The 12,504-nt window shown below is 46.6% G+C and overlaps 1 protein-coding gene across 17 annotated transcripts in view; it reads left to right on the top strand.

The window, feature by feature from the left end:
* FHOD3 (formin homology 2 domain containing 3) overlaps nucleotides 1–12,504 on the top strand; it is a 471,758-nt gene that overhangs the window by 440,324 nt on the left and 18,930 nt on the right. For 12 of the 17 annotated variants that reach the window (XM_045458602.1, XM_045458606.1, XM_045458604.1 and 9 more), the window contains 2 exons: nucleotides 6,062–6,254; nucleotides 11,374–11,397. In XM_045458602.1, the coding sequence (XP_045314558.1) occupies nucleotides 6,062–6,254; nucleotides 11,374–11,397 (217 nt within the window). The remainder of the gene's footprint in view (nucleotides 1–6,061; nucleotides 6,255–11,373; nucleotides 11,398–12,504) is intronic. The other 5 variants (XM_045458615.1, XM_045458603.1, XM_045458621.1 and 2 more) reach the window with 1 other exon arrangement.

The raw sequence follows: 12,504 nt of genomic DNA on the forward strand, positions 1-12,504 counted from the left end.
TCCACACATCCCATTTGAGTAGGAACTGCATCTATAAGATCCTTGACAAGCTGACCCCTGTATCCCTGCAGCTGCTTGAACAGTTCTGCGTACCTATAGCACGTGTCGTCACAAGGCAGCCTGACTCGTTCGAAAAGCTCTTTCTCTATATAACGTGCAGCATGCCCTCTAAGACCCTCCCCTTGTTGATTCTCCAATGGCTGCTCCACTGCCACCCTCCTGGATGAGGCCTGGGCCCCCCAATGGGTGCCACCCTCTGCACCAGCCTTCCTTAGGGTCACAGGAGTCAAGAGGAGCCTGGAAGATGTGCAGGGATGTGTCAGGCCTTTCTTGCCTACGAGGAGGCTGGCCAGGGTCCAGGGCTGTCTCAGCTGTGAGCAGAGGCAGCACCAGGACCAGAACCTGGGTCTTCTGACTACCGGGGCCAGGGCATTTCTAACCACGTACCACCACTCTCCTCTCTTTGCGATATCACAGAGTACGGTTGTAGGCTTCTCATCTGGGCCTTCAGGGTCTGAATGTTCTGTCCTGGGCCTACGAGCCTGTGGACCTACAGGCCGTGGTCTCCCTGGAACAGGTGCTCTGGTGACAGACCTTCTGAAACAGGCCTCGTTGTGGTTCTGTTAAGAGAGCCCCTTGAAGCCAGCTCAACTGCAGGCCTTACCCAGAGACCTGCCCCTTGGGACACTCCCAGACCTCTATCTGAGCACTTTATTATCTTTTTAAGTAAATCGGCCGTATTTTCATTTATCTCTGTACATTTTCTATTTTTTATTCTTTTTTTTCTCTTCCTCTCTTTCATCTTTTAGCTTTTCTTTGAATCCACCCAGAACATCAGGAACCTAATTGTCTTGCCTGCATGTGAGCTCTTGCCTGGCTTGTGCCATTTGCTGCTTTGGGAATTGTACCTCCTGGGTCTTGGTCCAGGCTGTTGTAGGGCAAACAAGGTGGTGGTAGTCTTCAAATGTTAGAGGGCGCCTGGGTGGCTTAGTTGGTAAAACATCCAACTCTTGATTTGGCTCAGCTCATGATCACAGGGTACATGGGTTTGAGCCCCGAGTGGGGCTCTGTGCTGATGGTGCAGAGCCTGCTTGGGATTCTCTCTTTCTCCCTCTCTCTGCTCCTCCCTATCACTTGGGCGCACTTGTGCAAGCGCTCTCTCGCTCGCTCTCTCAAAAATAAATAAACTTAAAAAAATAAAAATGTTAGGCAAGACAAGAATAGGGAACAGAATCTTCCCTCCAGGTTGAAGACCATCCGTTACTCAGTACTTCTGGAATTTAGTTGTAAATCCCTCTCCCTGCACTCCACCTTGACCTCTTAGTGCCCTCTGGGGAGGAGGGTCTTATCAGAGATTTGGTCAAATTTCATAATGAAATCAAAGTACACCATGCTTTTAACATAGTGAGCAAGTGGAGGCAGGGAACGTGAGCTGCTTCGGGCCTCCCTGCTTTTGTGTGATACAAGCAATTTCCAGTTTAAAACTACTCAAATAAACAAATAGTTTCCACTTGGAATGTTATGAAACTGGAGTAATTTTCTGAAAGTCTTGGAAAGCTGTTATGCCTGATCACATTAGCCATATTATCCTGGATAGGGAAAAACTCATTCTGGTGATTCCTTAAACTAGTGTGCGTGTGTGTGTGTGTGTGTGTGTGTGTAAAATGTATATAGTTTGCCCTGATTGTCCTATTCTCCCTGGTAAGCTGGTCACCCAAATGATGGCTGCTGTTGCATGACCTAGATCCCTGTCTCCTCACTGTTGGCCATCCCATGCGGGATGACCAGCACGAGCTAGGAATCCACCATAGTTATTGTGGGTGGTAAAAGAGCATGGCTCTGTGCTGACAGCTTGGAGCCTGGAGCCTGCTTCGGATTCTGTGTCTCCCTCTCTCTCCCCCTCCCCCACTTGCACTCTGTCTCTGTCTCTTTCTCAAAAATAAACAAACATTTTTTAAAAAGGCGGGGCTGGGGGTGTGCGGGGAGGCAGGGCTAAAGGGCAGGTCCAGGTAGCGGCCAAGCCAAAGCATCTAAGCCATAGAACCCTGGGTTTGAATGAAGTGGTTAGCTGGAAGGCCATATGTAGAACTGATTAAAGCCGGAATATCTTGTCGAAATGGCGCTGGGGGACTGAGAGCCCCAGCGGCTGTGTTTCCTCTTCCCCTCCCTCGCTCCCAGCATTCCCAGGAGCATAGCCTACACTGCTGTGGTCTAATATGTTCCCTTTACACTTAGGAAACGGAGACCCAGAAAGGACTAGAACCCTAGGTGAGGTGGGTACAGATGCCTTATGGGCTTGCAGGTCAGCCTAAATATTGCAGATCAGAAACTTGGGAGTAGCTAGGCCTTCATTTTTTTCCCTCACCTGCAAGTATATAAGAGTTATATTTTTATCTGTGTAATTAGGAATTCATTTAATAGGGCCCTTTTTAAAAGACACAGTGGTGACACAGACACGGCTCTGAGGCTCCCCGAGTATGAAGGTCATCCGTCTCTGGGGCATTAACTCAAGCCTGTGCAGGGAGCAGAGCTGCGGTTCTATTCTGAGGACGCTCAGCTGCACAGACAAAATAACTTTTGCTTATTTCGCCATTCAGCCCACCTCCTCAATGACCCACTGCCTGGCTGGGTAGCAGTCTGCCGACCTAGTCAAAGGATAAGCAGCTAAACTGTTAGTCTCCTGAATGTTTGGACTTCAAGAGTTCGACTCCTCCGAGCTACCCCTCCCGAAGTTGACCTTGGGGAAGTCCAGTGATTTCTAGAGCCCAGTGGTGAAGATGGGGGTAGGTTCTCCGACGGAGCCCTCTGGAAACTCACTAGCCTCCCACGTGGACAGGCCAGGGCAGTTCTGCTCAGCACCTCCTGGTGTGACTGATGGGCTGAAAGGACAGCTCATCAGGTCTCCCCTCTGCTCCACTTGTGTCCTCAGACTCCGCAGGCTCTCTGCTCTCACCCCCTGGGTCCCTAGGGTCCACTGTCCACCACACAGGATCCATGAGGGCCAGTGAGTCTGGCCAGACCGTACTGCTTCCTCACCTTACAAGGCTGCCCTTCCCTCTCTGCCGGGGGCGGGGGGGGGGGGGGGTCCGTTTGGGCCTGGAACCCTCTGTTTCGTACCAGGGCCTCCTGGTGGGACAGAAGTTCCTCTTGCCCTCGGCACCCCTTAGCCTCTCAGCAGACTTCTCCCCACTCCAGGACCTTCTTGGGGAGAGATGAGAACACACATCAGGCCTCCCACCTTCCCTGCTCCTTCATTCGTGAAGCTAAAGAAGCAGGTGCTTCTACCTCCCTGTCCTTTCTGGCCCTCCCTCAGTCCAGTGGGTCTCCTCTTGATAAAGGGAAAGATAAAAGAACTTAGTCCTCTTTAGGTAAGACTTAGCTTTCAAAGCCATTGCCTGGCTGAGAAAATCTCGTTCTGCGTGGCTCAATCTGCGTCTTACCCTTTCCCTTCGTGCTGCCCCTCCAGCTGCCTCGTCTCACCTGCAAGCCCCTCACTCAGCTCCCGCAGACCCGTTAGGCTGAGCTGTATACGCTGTGGTGGGCGCTGGAGTGCGGGGGCCCAGATGCAAGTGCGGAGGAAGGCCTTGCTGGCCGGCACAGAGACAAGTGACACCCTCACTGGCTTCCTGGTACCCCCAGATCCACCCTTCCCCTTCCTGGGCCAGACCCTCTACTCAGTGGCACACTTGATGAAAAGGGTGGATGATGGGACCGATCAAAGATACTGGTTGTCCCCTTGATTTTTCTTGCACACGCCTTCCTATCTCAACACATCATGTATTATACAGCCAGTGTATAATGTCAGGTAGTAGTAAGAGCCAGGAAGAAAAATTAAGAGTATAATTGAGACAGGAAGTGACACGGTGCTGTTTTACAAAATACATCAGGGAAGACTTCTCTGAGGAGGTGATATTTGGGGCGGGATCCTTTAGGATGGGAGAGAGGGAACGGCTAGGAGTGGACACCTTTCAGAGCCTGTGGTCCTGCCAGTGGAATGCCTCTCTGCCCCTCTCACAGGCCCTGTAGGCTCTTAGTTCGGCCATCTCTGGGTCCACATAGCACGCCTGGAGTCCGAGGCTTGTTCAAGGGGTCTTGAGGAGTCAAATGCAGCTGGGGTCATTGGAGGTGAGACAGGAAGTGGGGCCAGTTATGTGGTACTGTGTGTGGATAGACCACATTTTGTTCATTTATTGATGGACGTTTGAGTCGTTTCTACTTTTTGGCTATTATGATTAATGTTGCTGTGAACATTTCTGTAGAGGTTTTGTGTGGGCACGTATTTTCATTTCTTTTGGGGATATATATAGGAGCAAAAGTGCTGGGTCATATGGTAACCCTATGTTTAACTTTTTAGGAACTGCCAGACTTTTCCATAAGCAGCTGAGCCATTTTACGTTCCCGTCTGCTACTGATTGAGGGCTCTAACTTCTCTGCACCCTCACCACCACTTGTTATTGTGTGTGTTTCTATTATAGCCATCCCAGTGAGTGTTAAGTGGAATCTCCTTGTTGTTTGGGTTGGCATTCCCCTAATGCTTAATCATGTCAAGCACCGCGTCATGCACTTATTAGCTATTTGTGTATCTTTTTTTGGAGAAATGTCTATTCAGATCCTTTGTCCATATTTCATTTGTCTTTTCAGTGTTGGGTCATAAGATTTCTGTATATATTCTGGATACAAATCTCTTATCAGCCATGATTTGCAAATATTTTCTCCACTTTGTGGGTTGTCTTTCCACTCTCGATGGTGTCCTTTGACACACAAAAGTGTTTAATTGGGGGGGCACCTGGGTGGCTTAGTCACTTGGGGGTCTGACTCTCGATTGTGGCTCAGGTCATGATCCCACAGTTTGTGGGATCAAGCCCCATATCAGGCTCTGTGCTCACAGCACAGAGCCTGCTTGGGGGGATTCCCTTTCTCGCCCTCTCTCTCTCTGCCCCTCTCCCACTCGTGCTCTCTCTCTCTCTCTCTCTCTCTCTCAAAATAAATAAACATCTTTAAAGAAGTGTTTAGTTTTGATTAAGTCCAGTTTATCTGTGTTTTTCTTCGGTTGCTGATGGTGTCAGTGTCACATATAAGAAAGAAATCATTGCCTAATCCAAAGTCATGAAAACTTACAGTGTGTTTTTCTCCAACAGCTTTATAGGTGTAGCTAAATTCTCTGGTAGTAAACATTTTTTCAGCCCCTTTAATTACAAGTTGTATGTTTTATTATTTTTCACATAAGGAATAAGCCAATTTCTCTCATTTGAAAACCAATCAAAACCCCTATTCAAACAGTAAAAATTAGAATGATCAAAATCCAAAGTAGTTGTCCATAAATAGTGGTATCCTTTATATAATACTGTTCCGTCTACATAAAAATGTCCCTCTGTCTTCTCGTATCTTCTTTCTCATTTCCGGATAACTAAAAATCGTGTACATGTTTGCTTATTTAATTTCCTTTACAAAATTGCTAAGTCACTAAAATCCACTAATTTTTAATTTAGAAGTTAAATAGCTGAAATTTATTTTGTGCTGCTTGTTTGGTGCTTCCTAATAAAATTAAGATTGTATATGATATCATGAGAAAATATTTCGGAATATTTAGTCACAAAAAATTTTATCAGCATTTTTACAAACCATCTGTTGACAACTCATGTGATCACGTGTGTTCCAGTTGTTGTGAAAGCAGGTCATCGAGGAATCACTAAGCAATATTCCCTTATTCCTTATTCAGTTCCTACATAATCTAGAAACTGCGGTCTTTTCTTTAAGACAGTGCTTCATCCTTTCTCTTACGAAAGATTTGCGTACACATTTTAGAAAAGCATTAAAACACTGATAAGCAAAAGGAAAACAGTAATCTCCTAAAATCCTAACACCTAGACATCCTCCTTCAGCGAGAAAACGGGTTGAACTTGACTTCTGGTTGCATTTTTCACTCAAGTCTCTTCAACCCCAAAGCCCGAGGAACGAAGCACGATGCCTGCCTGGTTGGTTTCTTACTGGAAGTTTTGAGACCGTAGGTTTTTGTTCTTTAAAACTGAAGCCATCACCATTATCGTGTGTTTTATCGCAGGTTCCATTCCTTTTTGCTCTTTATGGGCCACCCACCTTACGCGATTCGGGAAGTGAACATAAACAAGTTCTGCAGGATCCTTAGTGAATTTGCACTGGAGTATCGCACCACCAGGGAAAGGGTTTTGCAGCAGAAACAGAAACGGGCCAACCACAGAGAAAGAAATAAGACCAGAGGGAAGATGATCACTGATGTAAGTTTCATGTCATTTATTGTGAAAGTAGATCAACCATAAAATCTCCCCGCAGTTTGGGAGCTGTGCTCCCCACCCCCCACTGTGAAAAAAATGTCCATCTTTTAAAAAGTGCTCGTAAACTATTCCTCTACTATTTCTGCGAAAATCTATATAACGTACATGGGACTAATACATGTAAATTAAGGATGTGTGGCTGGTGGAGGGACTTTAACCCATATTGGGGTGTTGTGGGATGTGGTGTCATTAAAGGCTTGATTCTTCAACCTCTGGGATGTGGGTAAAAGTGGAAGAAAAGAAAACAGTTAAATGGTGATGCCACTTATCATAGGAAGACAGGTATACTACTGATTTGGGAGTTGATTCAGGAGTTTCATCATCATAACGATGCTATGTGCAACCAACCAGTTGACCCATGGGCAACCCATTCTAGGCCTCTGAATAGAGAAATAATTGGTGAGGTTGGTCAAAGACATAATCTGAGGGCTTCCTGGCAGTCCCTTGAGTCAGAGGATATTCAGGTGGGAAGAAATCTGGACAACAGTGAATCCAACAGGAGTTCCCTTTAGCCCCTCGGGGGGCGGTCGGGGGGGAGCCTCTGCACACTTACATGCTTGCCTCGCTCCTGGGCTTCTGTCTCCCACCTCAGCCCTGAGCCCCCCAGGTCCCGGGTGCCATGGGCATTCAGAAGGGAGATGTTCTATAAGTAGAGGGGAAAGGGATGTGTGAAGAAGCCAGAGACAAAGACATACCATGCAGGTGCCTCTTTCTGATGTGTCTTTATGAAATTGATCTCATCTGTGCATGGACTCGAGAAGCACACTGGCTCTGTGACACAGAGGATAGAGCGGGTAAAGGACCAAGCAACAGGGAGTGTCATCGTCCTGGGGGTTGCAATTCTCCGTGAAACTCCAGTCAGACATATTTCTTTAGGGAGGAATAAAAGCAGTTAAGAAGACCCCAGGCTACCTTCTGCACCCCGATGGGTGTGTGTGTTGTGGGAAAAATGGAGTGCACACGATTCCTGTCCACATTCTTGAGGGATCTGACATTTATGTGGCGACCGAATCCATCATCTTAGAAATGTTGTCATTTTATGGCAGTTCTGCGGACCACCAGGGACCAACCCCCTCACCCAAACTCCTCGTTCCCTTGGAATTTTCTTGACCCTTAAAGAGTGCTCAGTTCATTTGTCTGTGGAGGGAGTCCTCTGTGCAGCCCCCTGGCAGTTCTGAATGCCAGTGCCATCACTGAGAGTTTTCCTTCTCCTGTCCTGAAATCTGGGTTCAATAGGATGTTTAGCCTCCCAGAGGACAGCAACAGGAAGCAAACTGAATCCATTTGGTTAAACTGTGGCCCACTTTGCATTCCACGGTGTTATTTTTAAAAGTTTAAAAGGGGCTTACTTGCTTTTGTGGAAATGAGACACATTGGAGGGTGAAAAATACAAGCCCAATATGCTTATAGTTACGAAAACACATGATAATTTCTTGCCAAATTTTTGAGATTTTTTTTTACAGATCCCACTAATTTTTTAATTCTGTCCTTCTCCGAAAACATTCAGCTTGCCTATTTATAAATGGGTAAATGTTTCTGCAGTTTGATTCAAAAATATTTAAATTTCCATTAAAATGTGGGCTGTACAGGCTTCATCCTCAACATAGTCCCTGTTTTCAGTGGTCAGAGTGGCATCATCCACGTACAAAGACTGCCATCTGCTGGAAAACTAGGATATTGTCACTTAAGGCAAAGTGTATAGCTTCTTTTCTCAATTCTCACTTATGTGCCCAGCACTGCACTGGGCACTAAGGAAGATGTGACTGCAATAAAAGACAAGCTATACCCCAAGGGTATCCTCATGATCTGGTTAGAAAACAACATATACACAACTTACACTACTAAAAACATAGGCGATAGATTGAGTCCCTGAACAGTAGGGCTGTAAATGATTTTTAGAGAAAACTGTGTAGTAAATCATTTTTAGTAAAGATTCTGGGTAAAATGAAGGTGGAAGTGGTACAGTCAAACAGACATGATTTGGCGGAAAAACTTTTTTTAATGTTTGTTTATTTTGAGAGAGCGAGAGGGCGCACGTGGAAGGGGCAGAGAGAGGAAGAGAGAGACTCTCAGGCAAGCTCTGCACCATGCACAGAGCTCGACGCAGGGCTCAATCTCATGAACCGTGAGATCACGACCTGAGCCAAAATCAAGAGTCAGACACTTAGCCAACTGAGCCACCTAGGTGCCCCGAAAAAGCAATTATTTTCCAAGATAGAGTGAAATCTGGGTAAAATCTGAAGACCCTGTGTTTAGAGTCAGCCCTGTATCTGTCCTTGTGTGCCTGTCCCTCCTCTTCTTTCTCTGTTTCTAAAATGAAAAAGGCTTCCTTTCTCAAAATCCAGGAGTCCTCCCAGCTAAGGGTCAATATTAAATTAAATAGTTCCTCCTCCTTGTTCCCTGAAGTAGTTCTAGACAAAATGGTGACATAGACAAGGCAGCACAAGACTGCGGTGGCCCGTCTACTGTCATCATACTCAAGATGGGCGGCAAGAACTCAGGCTATCAGTCCCATGACCTCCACATCCGGGGACAGTGGGGAGGTCTTGAAAATGAACCAGCCAGTTATTTTAGCAACAAAATGGGTTTATTTGGGAATGGCAGCGGAATTGCAATTTGGGACATGTAAGCTATGACAAAACCATAGGGCAAGTCCAGAAAACAAAGGAAAGGAATGCTACTTTATAGACAAAAGAGGAAATTGGGAGAGGCTACTTCCAACGAAAAGTCCATTAGAAAAAAAGTGAGAGTTCGGGGTGGTGGTGGTTTCTCATTGGCTGAGTTGTGGTAGTCTCTCATTGGCTGGGCAGTTGCCAGGCAAGAAGGAAATCTTCATCCCTCTTGCTGGGGTGCTAAGGTAGGCTTCTTCCTGTTGGTGGCTGCAATTGATGACAGCATTAAGGCATGAGAGCTTCCCCTTCTGGCTTCCTATTTTAAATGTTTCCTTCAGTTTCACAGACATTTATCCTCCATTAACCCCAGCTTCCTCTTCTAGAAAAAGGGAATGCTAGTTACTTTGGGGGATGTTGAGAGGGCTTGAGATTCTGTATAGGTAACACCTTATACATGTGCTAATGATGAGAAAATGCCAATCATCCTGGTAAAATAATAAGTTCTAAACTAGAAATAAAAATAGAGCAGGACTCTTATCTCTGAGTGTGGTGCCATTTGCCTGGGGATGGTGTGGAACTTGATGAATCAGAAGCATTTTGTCATTTCAGCTGCTGAAAGTTTAGTCTGTTCTCAAAACCCTTGTGTCTGAGGGAAGCAGGAGTGCTGACACATAGGGGCACTTGTACCCCAATATTTATAGCAGCACTTTCAATAATAGCCAAATTATGGAAAGAGCCTAAATGTGTATCAGCTGATGAATGGATAAAGAAGATGTGGTTTGGGGCGCCTGGGTGGCTCAGTCAGTTAAGCGTCCGACTTCAGCTCAGGTCATGATCTCACGGTCTGTGAGTTCAAGCCCCGCATCGGGCTCTGTGCTGACCCCTCAGAGCCTGGAGCCTGTTTTGGATTCTGTGTTTCCCTCTCTCTCTGACCCTCCCCCGTTCATGCTCTGTCTCTCTCTGTCTCAAAAATAAATAAATGTTAAAAAAAAAAAATGAAGATGTGGTTTATATATACAATGGAGTACTACTTGGCAATGAGAAAGATTGGAATCTGGCCATTTGTAGCAACGTGGATAGAACTGGAGAGTATTATGCTAAGTGAAATAAGTCAGAGAAAAACAGATACCATGTTTTCACTCTTATGTGGATCCTGAGAAACTTAATAGAAGACCAGGAGGGAGGAGAAGGGGGAAAAAAAGTTACACAGAGGGAAGGAGGCAAACCATAAGAGAATCTTAAATACAGAGAACAAACTGAGGGTTGATGGGGGGGGTGGGGGAGAGGGGAAAGTGGGTGATGGGCATTGAGGAGGGCACCTGTTGGGATGAGCACTGGGTGTTGTATGGAAACCAATCTGACAATAAATTATATATATTAAAAAAAAAATCCTTGTGTCTGATCTGTGGGCTTGGTCTTGTAACCTCAGTGGAAACAGGTTAAATTGAGGGTGTGTTTAATCTAAAATCAAGAGATGGGCATGACTTTCACCTTCAGTTTGTCTTTTTTTAAAATTTTGTTTAATGTTTATTTTTGAGAGAGAAGGAGAGAGAGCATGCACATGAGTGGGGGAGGGGCAGAGAGAGAGGGAGACACAGAATCCAAAGCAGGCTCCAGGCTCTGAGCTGTCAGCACAGAGCCTGACACAGGGCTCGAACTCATGAAGCACGAGGTATGGCCTGAGCTGAAGTTGGCGCTTAATTAACTGAGCCACTCAGGTTCCCCTGCCCTCCATTTATCTTTTAAAAAAGATATTTTATTTAAAAGTTACTTAAAGAAGTTTATCTGGTGACATTTAAAAGTTTGGCGTGTCAGCTCAGAAAGCCTCCATGAGGGGCAGGTAAGAGTTTTAGAAGAACTGAGTTTCATGTTTCAGAGGAAAGGGTAACAGGACCAATTCTACTTGGGTGGTTGTTCTGCGTGTTCTGCCTTCCCTGTGTGTGGAAGGACCTGGCAGCCTAGGTGGGGAGGGCTCTGGCATTCGGGATGAGAGGGAGGACAGTAGCTGGCAGAGAGCATTGGGCAGATGGAGGCTGGTCCACTTATGGAGGGCCCTGGTAACTGACAGGTTGTGGTGGGTTCCAAAGGACATGGCCAGCTGAATAGCAGGCCACAGAGCTGGGAGTCAGATCTTAATTGTCCGGAAACCAGGTATGCTGGCTATCAGCCCTTGGGCGGCCTCAGGAGGTTGGTCTGGAACCCCACAGATTCCTCCTGACTTTGGTCAGAACTGGCCTTGGGGCTCACAGAGGGAATGTCTGGACGAGGGCAGGAGGGTTGTGCAGTCAGGGCCTGGCAGTTCCCAAATCAGGAGGGCGCACCCCGGTTTTGATGGCCAGTTTCTGTATTTGGAATTTGCTATGACATTGAGATGCTCTCATCTTTGCTGACTTCTGCACCGTCTAAGAATCCCTTCTGTCTTTTCCATCCTGTCCTGTCCTCTCGGGCAGACTGACGAAGAGGATGAAGTGGAGGTAGGACTGTTGATAAACATGAAGAATGCCACATTTGGCCTTCCCAGGCGTGCTGTAGAGTCTAACTTAACATAAGCGGCATGAGGCATCAGCACCATTCAGTGCTCTAAACCATGCATGGTTGTTTTCTGGTTGCTTTCGTGTGATCACTAACCTCCTGACATGGGTTCTCATCATGCTGTGTATGCCAGGAATCAAGGGTCACCTGCATTTTCCAAGCTGTGCCTGAGTCCCAGGCCCTGTCAGGAATGGCCAAGTTCTAATATTGGAGATACTCTCCAATATTGGAGAAGTGGACAGGGAATTTACCCTCCAGCCCCCTGTCTGAGCCTTTTGGCAACTCAAATATGAGAACTGGATTCTAGAATAACCGTAGAAAGAGCCCTAAAACCAAACAGGAAGTGGGATAGTGGCCACGAAAGCAGTCCCCTCTCATGGGCAGCCTTTGACTTGTGTCTGTTTTCTCAGCCGGAATCCATCGGGTTCATTGAGATTCACGTGTGCAGGGGTGGGATGACGGGGCTCCTCCTCCTGGGTCCGGTGCAGATGGGAGAACCAGAGACCAAGTCAGGGCTGATGGGCCCTGGGAGATGAGGAGGGAGCAGTGCAGATGGCATGAGCAGACGAGTGCTGGGCTCTGCTGCCGTGGCTGAGACACTCGATGACAAGAGGAAGCCAGGAATCTGTAGAGCTGCTCTTTGCAAACATTAGTCTGACTGACTTTCTGTTTCTCCTCCAGATGTTTGCCCTTGTGTACATATGGCCCAGTGTTCTAGCATACCTCTTTTAAAACATCTAAACCCTGATTCTTTGCTCAGCTACAATTAGAGAATTTCACCACGTACATGTACTGCATGTTCAAACAACTACATTTCTGACACGGCCAGAAGTAGCGAGTGTTGCCCAACTCAGTTTCGGCATGAATTTCTGTGTCATGTTCGGGTCTGGGCCCTGCAGCTGATTCCCTTGGGGTCTTTGGCATGTCACTGAATCTTCAGTTTCCTTCTCTGTAAAGTGAGATGGGACTAGATATGGAAAGATTCTACCCGTCGCTTACCGTGGTATGATCGTGTGACTGAATCCCACGTTTTAAACCATCATAAGTGG

Source organism: Leopardus geoffroyi, chromosome D3 (assembly GCF_018350155.1).
Source record: "Leopardus geoffroyi isolate Oge1 chromosome D3, O.geoffroyi_Oge1_pat1.0, whole genome shotgun sequence".
Classification (NCBI taxonomy): domain Eukaryota; kingdom Metazoa; phylum Chordata; class Mammalia; order Carnivora; family Felidae; genus Leopardus; species Leopardus geoffroyi.